Consider the following 21,570-nt stretch of genomic DNA (forward strand, 5'->3'; position numbering starts at 1 on the left):
GGCTGAGGCAGGAGGATCGCTTGAGCCCAGGAGTTTGAGGTTGCTGTGAGCTAGGATGACGCCACGGCACTCTAGCCCGGGCAACACAGTGAGACTCTGTTTCAAAAAAAAAAAAAAAAAGACTTCCTAATATGGCAATGGGCATCCTAAAATATCAAAAGAGCCTTTCTAAAGTCATCTGGCTTACTCTTTTGACTGAAAGGAAGTCCTTTGACTTAAAAACTTCAGAGATGGAGCAGTCACTCCTCACATTTCATAAATAAAAGAGCCCCCAAAATCTTAAAAGTATGTTCTATAGTTTCCCCCAGGATTAAACTGCAAACTACATTCAGGTAAGAGTCATGCATATATTTACAGGAAATAACTAAGGCTTGCAGGGAATTGCTACCCACCAGTCTAACTTTCTCACTCAAACCCCCTGGTCCACACACATCCAGACCTGACCCCTTTGTCAAGTCAGAAAATAGCTCCTCATCACTGTTGGAAACACTCATGTAGCAATAATTGAAATTGGCCCTTACCTGGGGGCTGTGCCTCTGGACACTGAACTGGGGGTTGCCTGCGAAATGGTCACAATGTCTTCATCCCCTCCATCCTCATAAAAGCTCGCTAGCGCGATCTGAAACAGAGAGGTAGTACCTTGGGACCCTTAAACAGGCCTTCGCCTAACATATATCTCCTCTGAGCAGAAAGGAATAAAGACATGGCTCACACTTACTTATATATCCAGGGGCCACAGAAAATCAGACCAACAGGTAAAAGCCCAATTATTAGCTTTCATATTACCTGAAACAAATTCTACTCACTAAGGGAAACAGAAGGAAGGCTGGGGTGGAAGACACTCCTCATTCTCATTTTATGAAGAAATGTGATCTAGTATAAGCAGCACACATTTATTGAGCACTTATTTATGTGCCAGGTTGTCCTGAGCATTGTACATGTGTTAATTCATTTAATCCTCACAGAACTCCATGCTATTAGGACTATTATCATTTCACTTTATAGCTGATACAGAAGCACTAAGTTAAAAAAAAAAAACCAAAACTGTCCAAGGTTACCACAGTTGGTAAGGAGTGGAACTAGGTTCGATCCCAGGCAGTCTGCTCAGGCCCTCACTCTTAAGCTCTTCCATTATAGCCAGGAGTCAGGAACTATGTCAGTCCAGGTTGCTATTTTTCCTTTCTTTCCGAAGCCATGTCCTAATCCGTGAAACGGGGACGCCCATCCCACTAACCCTGCACACTGGATGAGATGATCCACTAAGATTTATGAATACTCATGTCTTCGATCTATACCTACAGAAGGAATATGGGAGTCCTTTTGCCATCCGTCACTGTATATCTCTTGCCAACTCAATGGATAGGCATTTACTTACCAATCACTTACTTTACACAAAGAAATGAAAAAGAGCACCGAGGTCATAAGGATGAAATAGACCCAGTTCCTGTCCTCAAGGTCACGAGCCTTACAGGAGGCAGTGAGTTGTCATGGGACATAACCAACTGGCTGGGAGGCAATGTGCTGTCCCAGGACATGCACTGAACTGGCATTCAGGGAGCCTCCATTCCAGTCCTGGCCATCATATGCATGAGTCTCAGCTTCCTCACCTATACCGTGAGGAGAATGGGACAGATGACCTGTTGACCATGATAGTGTGATTTTAGGTCTTTTAGGCAGAAACTTTTCTCTTTATTTCTGCCCAGCATAGGGACTTCACACTGTGTCTGCACAGGTATGATGCTTTACTAATTTTCTTATGTCTGGGAAGCAATTTACGTTTGGCACCAGACCCAGTTCAAATCCCTATTGAGATACTTACAGGCTATGTGAACTTGGGCACATCCCTTGCCCTCTGAGCTTCCGATTTCCTTATCCATAAAATGGGGCTAGTCTTTACCTCACGGTGTTGCCAGGATGGTAGTAAAAGCTTGGGCTCTGTTTGCTTAAAATTAAAGAGAACTGAGCTCTTAATCCTATCTCTTCTGCTTGGCAGTTAGTGACGCCTTGAACAAATTACTTAACCTCCCTAAATCTCGGCTGCAAACTGCTAAGGTTAAATAACATAAAACATGTAAAGCACCTGGCTCATGGTAAGTACTCAATAAATATTAGTCGTCATCATCATCATCGACCCAATACGTAGGCTGGCCAAGAACATTTATGCAATTCTTCCTACAGTTAATTACTGAGTGCTTATTATGTACCAAGTACTGTTCTAGGGCAGGCAGTGGCGATTCATCAGTGTACAAAAATCCCTGCCTCGTGAAGCTTATCTTAAGTCTTCTTAATTAATCAGCAAGTACTTCGTGAATATTTAGCACATGACAGTGGACCAGAAAGCAATTTCATGAGATTCCCATTTTACAGATACATTAACTAAGAAAGGTGAAGAGGCTCCAACCTTGCGCCACCACATCAGTGGTAGTTTCCCCCAGCAATCAGATAGGAGGGGGCGTGGGCCAACTCCCGGGCCGGCTCCTCCCTCCACTGGCTGCCGGGCTTCGGAAATGGAAACGATTGACCACCTGGTCCGGAGCGCTGCTTCACCCAAGAGCTGGTCATTCGGACCAGCTCGGCTCCAGAAGACTCTCGGCGCGGCAGCCACGCCCCCAGATACCCTCTCTTCACGCCGGCTGCGGCAGTGCCCAAAATCTTGCTGACGCCGTGAGCAAGCGAGGCAGAGGGAGAAACTGAGGCACGGCAGAGCAGGCTGGGGCTGGTCCGCGTTCCTCTACTCCCCAGCCGAGAGGGCAACGCGTGACAAGCGGACCCAGGACCATGAGGCCTGGGTCGGGCAGCGGCCGGGCGGGGATGACTGTGCGCTTCGGCCACCGCGGGCTTAGTGCGCTGGACGTCCGCGCTCCGCAGTCCCCGGTCCACCCGATGCAGCCCGCCTCGCGGTACTACCTGTAGGTCCCAGCCGGCCGACTCAAGGAAGAAGCGGGCCCGGTCCTCCTCGGCGTCTGTCACCGCCACGAACTCCCTCAGCGCCTCCTGTCGCTCCGCCGCCATCTTCGCCCTGTGCGCTTCCAAAACCGCTCCGGTTGCCGCGTTCGGCTGGCGGGTCAATCCGGCTCAGCCGGTGGGAGTCCGCCCGCAGGCCCCGCCCCACGCGGTGCCTCACTCAAAGCCCTCCGTGCGGGAAACCCCACCGCTCCGCGCCCCCTCTGGCGGCCGCGGCTCAGACCGCAGCCTAACCGCGCGGGTGGAAGCCGAGCGGAGGATGGGAGGCGCCGCGGGTCTTACACGTGGGATCAAGGATCCCTGAAGGAGTCAGAGTCGCAATTATTCACTGACTCATCCCCTCATTTCATTAAGTTATTCATTCGTTCATTCACGTCCTTATTCAAACATTTACTGAGAGCTATCTATGGCCCGATGCTCTTCCAAGGCTGTGGATATGGCAGCAAAAGCCCCTGCCCTCTTGCTGCTTACATTATAAAGGGGCGGCGGGGGGCGGGGACGGGGAACCAGCCGGTGAACATGACACTCTGTTCACAACCCTGCCCTGCTTCTCCATCTCGCCCTGCATAAAAGACAATCTCACGTCCTGCAAGGCCCACATGAAATGGGCCAGCTGCTCCCTCTCATCTCCTATGGATCCCGCTCGCTTCCTCTGCTCCAGGCACCTTGCCCTTCTTGCAGGTCCTGGAATGTGTCAGGCATGCATTTGCCTCAGGGCCTTTGTTTTGGCTGTTCCCTTTGTCTGGAACACCTTCCCCTCACTGACCTCTCAACTTTCATCAGGCCTCTGCTCCAGGCGCACCTTGTCAGACACAATCCTGTCTTTTAGGTCCCTCAGCTTCTTTGCCCTCTCGCCTCCTGCTGCCCTGCCTGAGATACTTCCCTTCCTCTTCCCTTTGTCAGCTCCTGCTCATCCTTCAGGTCTCAGGTTCAGTCAGAACCCCTCTTGATAAAGATATGAACAACACAAAGTCCAACCTTCCCTCAATTGACACAGTAGTTTGCCTGGAAAATTTGATGTATATTAAAACCATGTAAAAAAAAAACTTTAAATATGTATGTCAAATGGGCTAGGGTCTAGGTCTGGGTTATTAGGAGCAAGTGTGCAGCTGCACTAGGTCCTGGCAGGACGTGTGAAAGGAGGAGGTGTTCTTTGTCGTGTGAGACTCTCCTTTCCATTGCAAGGCCACCCGGCACCAGCTCGGTCCCCAGTCCCTGCCCCCTTCATTGCTGTGTCAACCTGAAATGCCCCCCAACTTTCCAGAAAGTCCAGGGGGTGGAGACTCACTCTGGACTGTGCTCACACTTGGTTGCCAGCAAGGTCTTTCCACCCTGGAAACTGACGACCATTTACCCTGGCTCAAAGATCTGGGGGTGATTGGCTCCCCAAGATTCAGTTCCTTGGCTGATATTTGAGTTTTTGAATCTCATTGTCATCCCCTCTTCACTTTTGTGCCACTGGGGAAAGCCCTTTCTTAGACTAAGGGATCCCTGGCCCCTCCTCCAGAGGCCTTGGGGGCATCCTTCCCCATAACACAACCTGGCAGCACTTACTATGCCCCAGACACTCTAAAAAGAACCTTAAATACACCAACTCATTCGTCCTCATGAAAACCCTATGAAGTATTGTCATTTCCATTTTATAGATGGGGAAATCTAGACTCCTAAATGAGTTTGAACCTAGATATTGCACAGCTCCCCAGTCTATGTTCTTAACCACTGCCCCACCCTGTCTCTCCTTGGCCTGCAGGACTGTGCTGGCCAATTCCTATGTCTGGTTTCTGGAGGCAACAAATGACCACAAACTTAGTGGTTTAAAACAACACAAATTTATTCTCTCATAGTCCTGGAGGCCGGAAGTCTGACATCAAGGTGTTGGCAGGGCCATGCTCCCTCCAGAGGCTCTCGGGGGAGAATCCATTCCTTGCTTCTTTCAGCTTCTGTTGGCTGCCGGCATTCCTTAACTTGTGGTCATGGCACTCTAGTCTCTGCCTTTGTGGTCACTTTGCTTCCCCCTCTTCTTCTACATCAACTCTCCCTCTGTCTCTCTTTTACAGGGACACTTGTGATCTCTTTCAGGGCCCACCTAGATAATCCAGGAAAACTTCCCATCTCAAAAATCTTAATTTAATCACACCCGCAAAGTCCTTTATTTTCCCCCATGTAAGGTAACATTCACAGGTCCTAGAGATTAGGGCACGGATATCTTTGGGGGGCACCTTACCTACTCTCTCTAATGTCTGCTAATTCAGTGATTTATTCAATTCTCAGAGTAAATTGATGTCCTTTTTGGTTTAGTTCAAGCTGTTTGTTTGTTACAATGAAAAACAATACCAGACTAATCCACTTCCCACCACGGTAGGTGCTCATACATGTTTGCATGGAAAGAGAAAAGGGAATTCACATGTATTAAGTGTTCACGGTGCACACAGCACATAGTAGGCCCTCAGGAAATGTGGAATTGGATTGGTTCTTATACAAGGCAGAGACATCCTCAATGTTTCTTGAGGTGAAGTGACTGATTAGTCACTAAGGGCACCCAGTGAGGAAGCGGAGGCTTCGGGGTTAGACGTCAAGCGTGTCTGACTCCCGGGCACGCAAACGTTCCCCTACATCAGGGCTTTTCCACCTCTGCACTGCTGACGCTTTGCGTTACGTAATTCTTTGTTGTAGAGAAACAACAACGTTTGGCAGCTCCCGTGGCCTCTACCCACTAGATGGTGGTAGCATCCCCCAAATTGTGACAACCAAAAATGTCTCTCGCATTGCCAAAAGTTCTGTGGGGGCAAAATGACTCTTCTTGAGAACTGCTGCCCCACATTAATGCTGCCCTGGTGGAGGTGGTGGTGGGAAGAGGCGCTGGGAATTAAACTTCATTGTTCTACAGAACAAATAGGAGGCTGCCTTTATGCCACTGTGGCAAAGATTACTGGTTATTTCCTGATATCCACCCTCCAGTTCAGCAGGGCACATTGCTGCCAGAATAAAGACTACATTTCTCAGGATTTTTTGCCACTGGGTGTGACATGTGACCACATTCCAGCTAATTAAAGGTAAGTGAGGTGGGACAGTTCCTGACTGTGCCCTTAAAAGGGAGGATCATGCTCCTTTCCTCCAACTTCTTCCCCAGCCTGGCTGCCTGGAATGTGGACCTGGTAACAAGATCAAGCAATCCCTAGTCTCAAAACCAGGGAGCCCCGGTATTGCCTGGCTTGCTTGTGGCTGGATGTTACTAGAGAAATCACCTTTTTTCTGGTTTAAGCCACTGTTACTTAAGAGCTTTGTTACAGGCTGGGCGTGGTGGCTCACGCTTGTAATCCTAGCACTCTGGGAGGCCGAGGCAGGTGGATTGCTCAAGGTCAGGAGTTAGAGACCAGCCTGAGCAAGAGCGAGACCCCTGTCTCTACTAAAAAAAAAAATAGAAAGAAATGATCTGGACAACTAAAAAAATATATATATAGAAAAAATTAGCTGGGCATGGTGGCACATGCCTGTAGTCCCAGCTACTTGGGAGGCTGAGGCAGAAGGATTGCTTGAGCCCAGGAGTTTGAGGTTGCTGTGAGCTAGGCTGACAGCCCGGCACTCTAGCCCGGGCAACAAAGCGAGACTCTGTCTCAAAAAAAAAAAAAAAAAAAGAGCTTTGTTACAGCTGCCAGACCTGCATTCTAAATCTTACCCTCACCCAGCCAGGCACAGGCGGAAGGAAAGAAAGCAGGAAGTGGGAGAGAAGAGTGTAAATGGAGGCTCACAGGTGGTCTGGCTGGTTGAGCTCAGAGATGCTCAGGGACACCTTCTGGGAAGAAGACTTGGAGTTCGATATTTGAAGGACATGAAAGACGTGGCGAGGTGGAGAAAAGGCGAGGACACCCCAGATGGGGCTGCAGCATGGGCAAGGGGATAGTGGAGAGACCCGAGCCAGGGCCTGAAGGACAATGAGGGATGAACAGGATGAGAGCAGAGAGGAGACACATGGAGGGGAGCCCAGTGCAAAGAGGGGAATTTCTCTAGGTGAACCGACATCAGATGTAGGGATCTAGGAGTTTGTCATGAGGCCTAGGGAGCATCCAGAGGATGAGAAATGGTCAAGGAGCCCGGAGGATCCACAGTGGGACTGACCCTCACCCTTGCCCCTTGCTCCATGCTAAGACGGGAGGCTCTGCTAGGCCCAGGGTCTTGAAGTCTTCTTGCTCAGAGCTTCTCCAGCAGGTAGCCAGGGCCAGTAGGAGTGCAGCCAAGGTCACTGCCTTCAGCCCCAGGACCACAGGTGTGAGCACAGACAGGAGGCCTGGGGGACACAGGGGAGAGCTCAGGAAGGACCTCCGGTGGGCGCCCCATGGCCCACACCTCAGTAGCCACGGGCAAGAGCGGACCTGGCTGCTGTATAACCTCTACCATGTCCTTTCTACCTTGGGAGAGGAGATCAAGGACCACCTTTCCCTCTGCCCTGGGCCCAAATAAGCCTTGCCCCATATCCTCTCTGTACCTGTGAACATCTCAACAGCATCCCTAACCTCTGATACAATGATAGAAACCTGCTCTCCTGTGTTGTCTGTCTCAGACCCCGAGCCAAGCTCTTCCTCGTTGCCTTATATAATCCTCAAAGTAATCCTACAATGTAGGCTAATGATCCAATTTCTGTAGGTAAGAACACAGACCCAGAATGTGTGTGGCCCAGGGCCACGTGTCAAAGAAGTGAAGGGCCCCAGGTGGTCTGGCTCCCATGCATGGCAGGGACAGTGCTGGGCCTCAGGAAGGCTAATCCGACCCCCTGATCACAAGCTCCCGCCAGTTATTGGGTGCCACCAAACGTTACCAGGTGATGTGCCAGGCACAGTTCTGGACACTTGATGTGTATGATCTCATTGGATCCATGCCCAACCCCAGGAGGGAGGCTCTCTGATTCATACCCCCATCCCTGCCCAGTTCATAGAGTCAGATGCCAGAGATGCAAGGAGTGAGGTGTCCTGCCCATGATCACACAGCCAGAAAGGGCCCCCGTCCAGGAGGCCTGGTGACAGAGCCATGTTCTCTGGCACTGTTGTGCATGGCTTCAGTGTGTCCCCACACTCTGAATCATGGAGAACTCACTATCTCTCAAGTAACACTGCCCACTGATCAATGGGGCGGTGCTAGCTGTTAGGAAGTCTTTTCTTGACTGAGCTGTTCCTGGTTCTGCAGTTGAGATGGAGTCCTGGGGACTTTCTCGGTGGCAGGTGAGCCCCAGAAGTCTGGGACTGCTCCCTTCTCATGACAAAGCCATCCATGCCCCCCTCCCCTTGCCTGTGAGGGACTCATTAACTCCTTTGAGGTAGGTGCACTCACCTGTTGGAGATATCCTGGCTACATGTTCACTGGAGAATTCTGCCTCTTGGGGAAAGGTGGGTTTTGCTGCAAGAGAGAGAAGCTTTCTCACATTGCCTTTCATCATTCTCTTCTGTCACTTCCTAAGCCCCTATGCCAGGAGCTGGGAACACTGAGATGAGTCTGCCAGTTCTACCTGGGTGGGGGCTAGAAGTTAAACCTTGCATCTATGGTGTATGAACTTAGACCTGCTGGAGCATCTCTGGGGTAGGGATAATGTCTGATTCATTGCAGTGTCTCCAGCACCTAGTACAGTGCAGGACACTCAACTAGCACGCAGTAGATGTTTATTGAATTATTAATGGTCTATTAAAAGTTCTGTAGAGCCCCAAATGGGGAGAAATTAACTCTGCCTGAGAGGAGGAGAAAGCTTCAAAGAGGAGGGGCCATTTGTGTTGGGTCTTGAAGGATGAGTAGGAGTTCTCAGAGAAAAGGAGAAAGCATTTCAGGTAGAGGGAACAGCTTATCTAAAGACATGGAAGCTGAGAAGAACTGGCTTGTATGAAACATGGTGAAAATTTCCTTGGGGACCACCTGCTCCTCTCCCCTGACACCACCTAGATCACCTGTCTCACCTTTCACTCTCAGCATGGTTCCCTGTCCAGAGAGGTATTGCCTATTGGGTTTCCTCTGAAACTTTACATAGTAATAGGTGCCAGCATCCTCAGCAGAGATGCCTCCCAGAAGAATGCTGAAGTCGTTGTTGGAGGTTCTTACTGCTGTCACGTTGGGCTGGGAGATGCCTTCAAAGTTGTAAATGGCCTCCCGGCTCAGACCAGCCCCCCGAAACCACCTGATGGGTCCAGGGGGACCATCTCCAAGCACTGTGCAGTTGAGGAAGGCAGTGTCTCCAGTGGTCACCAATACCAAGTCCTGGGGCTGGATGATCCAGAGGTATGGCTTGGGGTCCCCAGCTCCTGAAGCCAAAGGGAGGGTCCTTGTTGGATTCCTTCTATTCCTGCATTGTCCACTCATTCCCTCCCTCATATCTTCCCTCACTTTCCCCTTTCTCAATTTCTTCACTCTGCCACTCCCTCCTGCTTTCTTTCATCACTCACTAGTTGATTCATTCATTCAGTAAAGGAGTTCTGAGTACCTACTATGTACCGATGCTCAGAATGGGGAAAATGAATCCCACGAGACAGGCAAATACCCAGCCCTGAAACCTCTCTCAGTCTGATGATGCAGCTGGAGAGAAAATTGCCCAGAGGCTGGAAACGCAGAGGACTGCAGGACTCCAGGGGAGGCACATCACAGCTTGGAAGGTGCCAGGAAGCCTTCCCCAAATGCCGGCATCAAGTTAAAACGAACCCCCCCCACACACAGACACTCTCCATGTCCCCAGGTTTTGGGGTGGTTCATAAGCATCTGTTCTCCTATTTAATCATCTGAATGACCCTTGAAGTACAAATTTTGTTGCCTATTTTATAAGTTAAGCACTTGAGGTATATATAGCCACAGTGACTCATTTAAGAACACACCGCTATTGAAAGACAGGCCCAGGATTTGGGTCTCCGGGTCATTCTTGGTGGACTTATAGATACCACGACTGATTACTTGGGGAGTGGGGTAGATCACACTGTCAGCACTAGGTCTTGACTCCACTCCAGTGATGTGATATGTCCACACCCTCCCTGTGGCCTCATGGTAGAAGAGCAAACTTCCTTGTCCCTTGACTTGGAGCTGAGCCATGTGATTTGCTTTAGCCAATGGGCTGTTAGCAGACATGATGTGTACAGTGGCTTGAGATGTGCTTGGGGAGTTGGGACTGGCCCTCTGGGCTTCTGCCATCGTCAAGAGAAAACATGCCCCATGTAGCTGCTACCTCTCGGGCCTGGGCCCTGGCACAAGGCATGGGGAGTGGACCCACCCCAGCCACATGTAAATGTGCATGTGAGATATACATACATACTGCTGTGTGCCGCTGAGGTTTTGTGTGATACAGCATGGTTGTAGATGAAGGTGACGGCCACAGGGAGACATACCAGAGCGAGTATGTGCCCTGCAGGGCCTAATACTCACCCTTCACAAGCACCGAGGTGCCCTCATCCGCCTTCGTTTCTGAGTGTTCACTCAAACCATCAGACCTCACACAGTGGTAAGTTCCAGCATGCTCCTTGGTGACATTGTGGATGTAGATGGAGTAATCGCAATTCAGTGGCTCTGACGTCCGTTGGATCATGGGCACCACCCCGGGGAAGAAGCCGCATTTGAAGTTATAAATTTCTTGCTGGTTCTGAGAGCTCACCTTGACCCATTTAATCATATCATCAATGCAGGAGCCGACCACCATACACCTCAATATGAGTGTCTCACCTTCTGCCACCAGCATGGGGCCCTCAGGCTGTAGCACACGCCACTCGTTCCCATTGCTCTGCTCAGAGGCTCCTACAACAAAGGAAGAAAGGCCTTGTACTGGGCAGGAGGAGGGTTTTGTTGGACAGGGAAGGGAAAGAGGTGATGAGGTGGCTGGCTGCAGACAGAAAACGCAGCTATCTAATGGGAAACCTACAAATAATAAACAACATGTAAGTGCTCAGCATGTGCTGGGCACTGCATGTGTTCTCACATTTATTCCTCACAATCCTCCTATAGGTAAACAGAATTATCCCCATTTTACGACAGAGGAAACTGGGAGCCCAGAAATGTTAGGTAACTTTCCCAGGATCATTTGTTAGGGGCTGAACTGTGTCCCCCAAAAGCATATGTTGAAGCCCTAGCCCCCAGGGCTGCAGAATGTGACTGTATTTGGAGACAGGGTCTTTAAAGAAGTAATTAAGTTAAAATGATGTCGTTAGGGTAGGCCCTGATCCCACCTGACTTGTGTCCTTAGAAGAAGAGGGAGATTCAGACATAGACGTGTACATGGGGAAGACCACGTGAAGACACGGGGAGAAGGTGCCATCTACAAGCTGGGGAGAGAGGCCTCAGAATAAACCAACCCTGCTGATTACTTGATCTAGGATTTCTAACCTCTAGAATAGTGAGAAAATACATTTATGTTGTTTAAGCCACTCATCTGTGGTACTTCGTGGTGGCGGCCCGAGCAGACTCACGTATCACCCAATAAGAATGCGACAGAACCTTGTTTCAAACTCTTGCAGCCTGTTTTTGGAACTCCTGCTTTTTACATTCAAATGCCACCCTTCAGAGACATAGGTTTGTGTTTTGTGGTGTTCAGTGTGTGTACCCTCCCTGCCTCCTGTGAATTCTTTAACAAACTGTAGTTGTTGTTACTGTGTCATGAAGTGGGCTTATTTTAATGACAGGTTGAATTGTTGAGTTTGGCCTCCACGTGGGCATAGAGGAAAAGGGCTGAGGCCTCCCATGGAAGTTCGTTGACACCTGGGTGACGAACATCATCACATTTACTCTTCCCAAGAACTCCATAAGGTAGATCCTATTACTGTCTCCATTTTTGAGACGAGAAAACGAACGCGCAGGGAGGTAAAAAAACGGGGTGAACCACGCATTCAGTAGGTGTCGTGGCCAGCACTTGAACTCAGGTGAGGTGACTTAAGATTCTGCTCAAATCAAGATCATCAGCTTTGTGCCTTGAGTTTCCCTATTGTCTGTGTTCCCATCGGCCCTTGTGAATAACTCGGTCTGACTCCAAGATACAAGTTTGCAGTATATTGTGGTGTTTCTCTGTTGTGAGTAAGGCAGGGGCAGTAAGGAGGTGAAGCAAACCGTCCCTTCTAAGAGGATCTAGCTGATATTTGTGGAATTATAAATTCTTTTTCTGCCTATGCTCAGCTGGGCATGTGCTATGAACCACCAAGAAATGCCTCCCAGTTGTCACCAAGTGACACTCCATGTTCGATCCTAGCGATTCCTTTTGTCCTTGATGTCATCAGTTCCAAGAAGTTCAGCAACATCTACCCCCAGACATTATTTGAGTTGTAGATCTATTATTACTAACCCTTTCTGTTGGTTTTTCCACCAGCCTCTATTATTACTAATCCTTTCTTGTTGCTCCATAAATTAATATTACTATATTAGAGACAGAAATGATCTCAGGAGTTTTGCAGGGTTTTGCCCTGAAGGAATATGTGAACGCGTTAGTTTGCATATCAAAAGCTGCTCTGCCTCAGGAGGGCATCTCAAAGGTCAGTAGCAGCTGCTTTCCAAGATGACACTGTGGTCTCAAACCCGTGGTTCTTGCCTGCTTTGAAGGACAAAGCATGGTCTGCAGGGAACCACGGGATGAGAGTTGATCAAAGAATGTCTGCCCGAGAGACAGACACCTGTGGCTAAAAACAATTAGCCCAAGGGATAGTTTCTGCTTGACTTCTGATCACCTGTCTCTATCTGCAATAACTAGATAAAGAAATATGGAGCCACTATATCTCTGTTTAACCCTTCTGTTAAGTGATAGCTTTATCTTAGACCTTAAAAGTTTGTCCTTGAAAGATTTTGTAACCAGAGTTAATTAAGGGATATATAGAAGCCTTTTGAAAGACTTTTAACCTAAAACAAACTACCTGTTATTATGTAAATCTGTTATCCCTGGCAACTGATCTCTGTACCTATAAATACCCATGTGAAACTTTATTCTGGGCCTCACAATGGACGGGGATATTGTGGGGACCCTCAAGTACCCCTGCTTTGCTTTTTCTTTATATAAATCTATAAAACTATACCTTCGTCTCTGTGTATTCTTTTATTTCTATTATTTTCCATTTTCTATTATTTTCTTATCCTTTGTGATGACCCCTACCTAAGGGACCCAATTTTTTGCTGGGATCATAGCTAACTCCCCGCACTTTCTGTTGGTTTTTCCACCAAAAGTGTCATCTTTTCACACACATGCACTGAACAGTGCCCATCACTCAGCACAGGGCTGAGAATAGTGCCTGTTCCCACCAGCCAAACTGTTAAACCTCACAATTGTCAGGGCACTGGGGAGAGTACACAGGAGAGAGTACTCTACCCAAAAACGAAGGTTTTGGTTTATCTAACAAATCTTAAAAGCAAGGTCCCACATTGATAAAATATAACATTTTATTGTGAGGCTTATAACACACATACATGAAAGTTATGACAAAAATAGAATAAAGACTTGCAGGGCGGAAATAGTACACCAATTGTAAGTTTCTTTCTTTCTTTCTTTCTTTCTATCCATCATCTGACTATTTATCATTTCTAGGTGTTGGCTACATTTCAAGTCTTCTCTTCTAGCTATTTAAAAAAATATATTATCTTGTTGTGAACGATAGTCACCCTACTCTGCTATCAAACATTAGAACTTATTCCTTCTATCTAACTGTGTGTGTGTACACATTAACCAACCTATCTTCCTCCCCTACTGCATATACCCTTCCCAGTATCTGGTGTCTGTCATTCCACTCTACCTCTATGTGTGATCAACAATTTTAGCTCCCACATATAATTGAGAACATGCAATATTTGCCTTTCTTGCCTGGTTATTTCACTTAACACAATGATCTCCAGTTTTATCCATGTTGCTGCAAATGACAGGATTTCATTCTTTCTATGGCCAAGTAGTATTCCACTGTGTATATACACCACATTTTCTTTATTTATTCATCTGTTGATGGACACTTAAGTTGATTCCATATTTTTGCTATTATGAATAATGCTGTAATAAACATGAGAGTATGGGTATCCCTTTGATATATTGATTTTTTTTCTTTGGATAAATACCCTGTAGTGGGATTGCTGGATCATATGGTAATTCTGTTTTTAGTTTTTGGAGAAATCACCATACTGTTTTTCATAATGGCTGTGCTAATTTACATTCCTACCAACAGTGTATAAGAGTTCCCTTTTCATCACATCCTTGCCAATGTCTGCTATTTTTTGTCTTTTTGATAATAGCCATTCTAACTGGCGTAAGATGATATCTCATTGTGGGGTTTTGATTTGCATTTTCCTGATGATTAGTGTTGTTGAGCATCTTTTCATATATGTGTTGGCCATTTGTATGTTTTCTTTTGAGAAATGTCTATTCATGTTATTTGCCTCTTTTTAAATGAAATTACTATTATTATCATTATTTACTGTTGAGTTGTTTGAGTTCCTTATATATATTCTGGATATTAGTTTCTTGGATGAATAGTTTGCGAATATTTTATTCCACTTACAGGTTGTCTCTTCACTCTATTGACTGTTTCTTTAGCTGGCCAGAAGCCTTTTTAGTTTAATATAGTCCCATTTGTCTATTTTTGGTTTTGTCGTCTGTGTTTTTGTGGTCTTAGCCATAAAATCTTTGCCTAGACCAATGTCCTGAAGAGGTCCCTGTGTTTTCTTCTAGTAGTTTTATAGATTCAGGTCTTACATTTAAGTCTTTAATCCATCTTGAGCTGATTTTTGTATATGGTGAGAAATAGGGGTCTAGTTTAATTCTTCTGCATATGAGTATCCAGTTTTCCCAGCACCATTTATTGAATTAGAATTGTTAGATTCTCTTGCTGGATTGATCCTTGTATTATTATATAATGACTTTATTTGCCTTTTTTTTGGTACTGTTTTTGACTTAAAATCTGCTTTATCTGTATAAGTATAGCTACTCCTGCTTGCTTTTGCATGGAATATCTTTTTCCATCCCTTTACTTTCAGTCTATGTGTCTTTACAGATTTAGTACATTTCTTGTAGGCAGCATATAGTTGGATGTTTTTTTTTTTTAATCCATTCAGCCAATCTGTATTAAGTGGAGAATTTAATCCATTTGCATTCAAGGTTATTATTGATATGTGAGGTTTTGTAGCAATTTTGAAACAAATTGGTATTGTTTCCTGGTTGCTGTGTATATTCTTTGCTCCCTTCTCTCTTTCTCTCTGTCATTGTGGTTTGGTGACTTTCTGTAGTGATACCATGTAAGTCCTTTCTCTTCCTCATTTTCATGTTTCCTTTATAAATGAATTTTATACTTTCATGCATTTTTGTGATGGAAAATGTCCTTTTGCTTCCAGGTTTAGGACTCCCTTGAGCATTTCTTGTAGGGCTGGTCTAGTGATGATGAATTTTCTCAGCTTTTGCTTGTCTGGTAAAGAGTTTTATTTTTCCTTCATTTATGAAGAATAATTTTGCTGGGTATAGTATCCTTTATGGACAGATTTTTCCCCTAGTTCTTTGAATATATCACCATATTCTCTCCTGGACTATAAGGTTTCTGCTAGGAAATTTGCTGTTAGTTTGATGGGGGTTCCTTTATAGATGACTAGACAGTTTTTTTCTTGCTGTCTTTAGAATTCTCTCTTTGTCTTTGACTTTAAAGAGTTTGACTATAATGTGCCATGGAGAAGACCTTTTTGAATGTCTGTTGGGGGGGATCTCTGAGCCTCCTGTATCTAGATGTCTAAATCTCTTATTAGAGCCAGGAAGTTTTCTATTATTCTATACTAACCATTCTGTCTATACTAACCATTCTGTCTATACTAACCATTTAATTCTCTCTTTCTATCCTGGGACACTGGTAATTAGATTATTTGGTTACTTTACCGTGTCCCATATGTCACAAAGGCTTTTCTAATTCTTTTAAATTCTTTTTCCTTTATTTTCGTCTGACTCAGTCATTTCAAAAGACCTATCTTCAAGTTCTGACTTTCTTTCTTCTGCTTGATCCAGTCTATTGCTGAAGCTTTCAAATGTATTTTGCATTTCATTCAGTGAATCCTTCAGTTCCAGAATTTCTGTTTGGTTCTTTTTTATGATATCTATCTCTTTGGTAAATTCTCATTGATATCCTGATGTGTTTCTCTGGTTTTTGTATTGTTTTTCAGAATTCTCTTATATTTCACCAAACTTCTTTAAAATCAGCATTGTGAATTCTTTTTTTCCAGGATTTCATGAATTTTTTTTTTTGACTGGGATCTCTTTCTGCAAAATTATTGTGTTCCCATGGAGGTATCATATTTCTTTTTCATGTTTCCTGAATTCAAACATTGATGTCTTCCCCATCTAGTTTATCAGTTACTTCTTCCAATTTTTTAAAAATTTGCTTTTGTAGGTGAGGACTTTTTCCTGAAGATGTATCTATGGTGTTGGAAGGGTAGGGCACTTTGGCTTTAATTCTGATGCATGCAGTAGTGTAGTGATTGTATAATTTCTTTGGCTGTAAACAGCATCAGTGTTGTCTGCAATTTCCTTGGTGGGTCAGGGTGCAGTTGTTAGTGGATGCTGTGGTGAAATTTCTCTGGGGACTGGGATAGTAGGTAGGCCAGTTTTGGAATCCCAGTTGTGGCTGCAGGCTAAATATGCCTGTCCTTGAGTTTCAAGGCAGTGTACGTTGACACTGGAGTTAGCTGGTCATGCAGGCCGATGGCTTGCTCAGGTTCCAGGAATGCCAGTAGTGGACCAGGTGGTTGGGCAGGTTCTCCAGCCTGTAGGTGGTGGGCATGGCATGGGTGACTGCAGTAGCAGTGGGGAGGACAACCTTCTGGGATACAAGTGGTCCATGCTGGTGTTGGCAGTGGCTGTTACAGGTTGGGTGGGCTGGTCCCAAGACCTTGTGTGGGTGGGCACCAGCTGTGGTGGTAGTGGCAGGTTGAGTGGGCCCTACTTCTGACCCTGGGAGGATTACTCAGGTGTCACTGTTAGAGGACTGGGTTGGATGACCCACAGGTCCCTGGGTGGTATGCTCAGGTACTTGGGGAGAGGTGGAACTAGGCTGGGTGGTACCCTCAAACCCTGTGGTGTATGCTGAGACTGGCTATGGTAGGCAGGGACACGGTGATCCCCAGGCCACTAGCTGAATACTCAGGGTGGAGTGGCAGCAGCTGTGCTGCAGCCCTGCTCCTGGAGAGGGTGGAGTTGCTTTCCCTGGGAGCAGCTAGAGGCAGGCAGCTGGGGGGTACAGGCTTCGCTTGCACCTCAGCCCACAGACGTCTACAGGGGTGGAGGTTTCAGGCAGTGGAATTTGTCCTTGGGACACGTGAACATGTGTGACCACCCTCTGGTGGGGAAGGCAGGGTTGCTGCCCCTGGCTCCTGCTGAGTCTGGGCAAAGCTGGCAGAGCAGGGCACAGTCCGGTGTGGGCTGGGCTGTCACAACGGCATAGTGCTACAGCTGCTTAGGGCTTGTGGGACCCAATGTGAGCTCTCTCTGTAGAGCAATGCCTTCACGCAGTTTCCAGAGAGCTCCCTATGTTAGTCTCGGAACCCACAAAAGTGGAGGGGCTCTCTCGTGGCTAGGATTGTAGGAGTCTGTGGTGGAAATGTGGACCACTGGAGTTTCTCACTTAACCCTTTTTCCACATTAGGGAGCTTCTCCAGACTCCTAGTCAAGTCTTGCCAAACAGCTGGTTTTTATACTATATGTAAAATGGTATGATAGTACTTAAAGGTAGACTGTATAAATTAAAGATGTATACTATAAACTCTAAAGCAACCACTAAAATGCAAAATAAGGACATATAGCTAGTAAGATAATAAAGGAAGTAAAATAGTATTAAAAATATTTAATCACCAAAAGAAGACAGAGAAAGAGGGAAAAGGGACCAAAGAACAAGTAGGACAAATAGGAGGATAATAGATTTAAACTTACTCATATCAATAATCATTTTAAGTATAAATGTTCTAAATATCTAAGTAAAAGTTAGATCGTCAGGTTGGATGAAAAAGTAAGACCCAGCTATATGTTGCCTACCAAAAATGCACTTCGAATATAAAGGCACAAATAAGTTAAAAGAAAAATGATGTGAAAAGATATACTATACTAACGCTAATCAAAAGAAAGCTGGAGTGGATATATTCATATCAGACAAAGTAGATTTCAGAGCAAAGAATGTCTCCAGGGATAAAGACTGTCATTTCACAATATAAAGGAGTAAATTAATCAAGAAGATATAAAAATTCCAAACATTTATGTATTTAATAACAGAGTTTCAAAATTTATGAAGCAAAAACCAATAGATGGAAAGAATGAGGGCATTAAAAAACAAAAGCTAACAGAATTACAGGGAGAAACAGACAAATCCACAGTTAGAGTCCGAGATTTCAATATTCTTCTTTCAAAGGCTGATAGAACAAGTAGAACATCGGAAAGAATATAAAAAGACTTAAAAGACACTATCAACCAACTCGACCTAATTGACATTTATTGGATACTACACACCCAAATAAAAACTCTCCATGAGTATAAAAGAATTCAAGTCATGAAAAGCATATTCTCTACCCACAAGAAATAAATTAGAATCGATAACAGAAAGATGTCTAGAAAAACTTCATATATTTGGAAACTAAATAACTTCTAAATAACATGAGTCAAAGAAATAAAAGTGAAATTAATAGCCAAAGAAGTCCAAAGAACAAAGGTGGAGGCATCATATTACCTGACTTCAAAATATATTACAAGGCTATAGTAACCAAAACAGTATAGTATTGGTATAAAAATAGACACATTGATCAATGGAAGAGTATAGAAAACACAGAAATAAATCCACGCATTTACAGCCAACTGATTTTTGACAAAGGTGCCAATAACATATACTGGGGAAAGTAGACCCTTTTCAGTAAATGTACTTGATAAAATGTTCTGATATCTGATAAAAGGTTATATATCCAGAATATATAAAGAACTCTCAAAACTCAAAAATAAGAGACAGACTTAAATAATGGGACTTCGACAGACACTTCACCAAAAAGGATGCATGACATGAAAGATATTCAGCATCATTACACACCAGGGAAATTCAAATTAAAACCACAATGAGATATTATTACACACCTATTAGAATGATGAAAATTAAAAAGGTTAATCATAGCACATGTTGGTGAGGATGTGGGGGAACTATCATCCTCATACACTGCTGATGAAAATGTATAATGGTGCAACTGCTTTGGAAAACAGTTTGGCAGTGTCTTAAAAAGGTAAACATACAACTACCACATGATCCAGTCAGTTTATTCTTAGGTAGTCTCCCCAAGAGAAATGAAAGCATATGTCCACACGAGGACTTGTACACAAATGATCATAAACACTTCATTTTATAATAGCTCCAAACTGCAAGCAACCCAAATATCTGTCACCGGGTCAATGGAAAAGTGTTTATCCATGCAATGGATAGACACACACAAAAAATGAACTATTGGTATGTGAAACAACACAAATGAAACTCAAAACAATTATGCTGAGTAAAAGAAGCCAGACCAAAAGGAGGACAACTGTACAATCCTTGTCATATAAAATTCTAGAAAATGCAAACTAATGTATAGTGACAGAAAACAGATCCAGGGTTTCCTGGAGACAAGGAGAAGTAGAAAGGATGAATCATAAGGCAATTTTTATGGGTGTTAAGATATATGTTCGTTATCTTGATTTTGGTGGCAATTTCACAAATGTGAAACATATCCAACACCCACACAACTTGCCAAACTGTGTACTTTATATAGGTACAGTTGACTGTATGTCAATTGTACCTCAATAAAGCTGTTTAAAATGATAAAAAGTTTACAGTGATGATGTCTATGTGTGTGGGGAGAAGAGAGCACTTCATGCAGATCAGGCAGTGGGAAGAGGGAGGACTTGGAAAGTCTTATCCCAGCTGGGGGTGGGTCTGGGGCAGTGAAACACCAGGGAAGAAGCTAGAATCCGGAATCAGGCCAGGTGCCCTACAGCCCTACACCCCCTCTCCCTTCCCGAGTCTCCTTCTACATTGTGACACCGGCTTCGGGAGGTGTCCTGGGAGCTGGACCAGCCCCTTCCCCACAGCCCTGGGATTCCTTCTCATCAATTTTCCACCTGCATCTTCTGCTTTTCATGTCCCTGTTGAAGGGTTCCCTTTGGAAGCCTGGTAGAAAATCAATATTTTTCAAAAAACATTTGGAATATTTTTGATTCTGTGTAGTTTAGATTCCTGAGTTCTTAGCCTAGTGCCTAAAACACAGCAGCACTCAAAAGTATTTGTGGATTGAGCGACTAGGAATTACAATTCACATTTTACAGTCGAGGAAACCAGCTTGGAAAAGTGATATCTCAAGTCACGTAGCCGGTGAGCCCTCACTCACTGAGCACCCAGGTCTGACCACACACCTGGGTCCCACCAGCGCCCCTCCTGGAGGCGCTGGAGGATCCACGGAAGGATGAACAGAATCTAGGTTTCAGTGGGACCTGGGGCAGGGGCCCAGATGGGCAAGAGATTGGACAACACCACTGAGGGCCAAGAATCCCGCCTGGTGGGTTGGAGGGTTCTAGACTCAGAGGCTGAGCTACCCGAGGAGCCTCAGGACTCAGGAGCTAAACTGTCTTGACCTGGAGTTAGGGGAGACATAGGCATGATAACAATAATAGCCAACAGCTGTCAAATCTTTACGCTATGCCAGGTACTTGTAGGTATTATCTTACTGTAGCCTCCTAATGAAGTCAGGAGGTAGATCCTATGATTAGCCCCATTTTACAGATGGGAAAAACTGAGGCTCAGAGAGAAGTAACTTAAATCAATCAGTGGTGAGGTTTGAGCCAAGCTGTGTCCCAAGCTGGGCCAGGGCTGGCTCCTGGGTGTGCAATCTGTATAGTCACGCAGGGCCCCATGCTTGGTTTAAGGCTCTGCTGTGTTGCTTAATAGTTTCTGAAGAAGGGTACTTGCATTTTCACTTTGCCCTGGACCTCACAAATTATGTGGCTGGTCCGGGGCTGAGCCTCACCACTTTTCCATTTAATACTCACAGCACCCCTAGAGAAAGGTCCTATGAGTGCCCTGTTCTGTAGGACACCGGGGCTAACAGAGCCACAGTGTCTGTCATGGGTACTCAAGCACCCACCTGGAATCCTGAGGGCTGTGGGCCCAGAGCCTGACACTTAGTCACTTCCTACGCTGCTTCTCAGGACACTGGGTCTGTCGTCTGCTCTCGTCCGGGGTTGGGAAAGTTCTCGGTGTCCCCCTCCGAACTCCATCATGGTGGGGTCAAGCTTCTCCAGGCATGCCAGGGCCTTGGTGCCTCTCTTGAGGACCAGCCAGAGGTGGACCCTGTTCTCAGATCCCACTCACCTGAGAGGACAAGGAACAGCGCCAGCGACAGGGAGCAGGGAGGCGAGCGGGCCGGACGGGTAGGGGTGGGCATCATGGGGGCACACGGTGCCTCCTGCAGTCCCCAAGATGGGCCACCGTTCTGCTCTCTGGTGGCTGTTGGAGTCTGAGGTGGGGCCAGTGCACAGGACTGGCTTTGCTTCCCTTGGCCACGGCTACTTGAGGAAGTGTTTTCATCACAGCAACACAAGGCTGCTGGTGCGAGAGGAAGTAGCCCGGTCAAAGGGTTTCCGGCTTTCATGCCTGGGCTGGGGCT

At 45.8% G+C, this 21,570-nt stretch overlaps 2 protein-coding genes across 3 annotated transcripts in view; both read right to left on the reverse strand.

Moving 5' to 3' along the window:
• The window catches only part of NSFL1C (NSFL1 (p97) cofactor (p47)), a 22,764-nt gene extending 19,719 nt beyond the window's left edge, over positions 1–3,045 (reverse strand). Inside the window, exons 1-2 of one of the 2 annotated variants that reach the window (XM_012637700.1) lie at positions 2,908–3,044; positions 522–619 (exon numbers count right to left, since the gene is read on the reverse strand). In XM_012637700.1, the coding sequence (XP_012493154.1) occupies positions 522–619; positions 2,908–3,012 (203 nt within the window). In that variant the 5' untranslated portion in view covers positions 3,013–3,044. Of the gene's footprint in view, positions 1–521; positions 620–2,907 lie in introns of both variants that reach the window. The other variant, XM_012637701.1, reaches the window with a different exon arrangement.
• A 3,664-nt stretch (positions 3,046–6,709) lies between these two features.
• Positions 6,710–21,353, reverse strand: SIRPB2 (signal-regulatory protein beta 2). The gene is made up of 6 exons (XM_012665731.1): positions 21,276–21,353; positions 10,642–10,713; positions 8,901–9,242; positions 8,287–8,352; positions 7,087–7,249; positions 6,710–6,842 (listed from the first exon to the last, which is right to left on the reverse strand). Exons 1-6 carry the CDS (start codon positions 21,349–21,351, stop codon positions 6,710–6,712), a joined length of 852 nt encoding a protein of 283 aa, XP_012521185.1. The 5' UTR covers positions 21,352–21,353.
• Positions 21,354–21,570: the final 217 nt, after the last annotated feature.

This window comes from Propithecus coquereli, unplaced genomic scaffold (assembly GCF_000956105.1).
Source record: "Propithecus coquereli isolate 6110/MARCELLA unplaced genomic scaffold, Pcoq_1.0 Scaffold122, whole genome shotgun sequence".
NCBI lineage: Eukaryota > Metazoa > Chordata > Mammalia > Primates > Indriidae > Propithecus > Propithecus coquereli.

What these genes read in the sequence shown, in the direction of transcription:
- SIRPB2 (XM_012665731.1), bottom strand. Translation starts at nt 21,351, where the DNA reads ATGATGCCCACCCCTACCCGTCCGGCCCGCTCGCCTCCCTGCTCCCTG. An exon ending in GCTGTTCCTTGTCCTCTCAG is followed by an intron (nt 10,714 to 21,275) that starts GTGAGTGGGATC and finishes CCTTTGTTGTAG; the next exon opens with GAGCCTCTGAGCAGAGCAAT. An exon ending in GCATGGAGCAAGGGGCAAGG is followed by an intron (nt 6,843 to 7,086) that starts GTGAGGGTCAGT and finishes CCCATGCTGCAG; the next exon opens with CCCCATCTGGGGTGTCCTCG.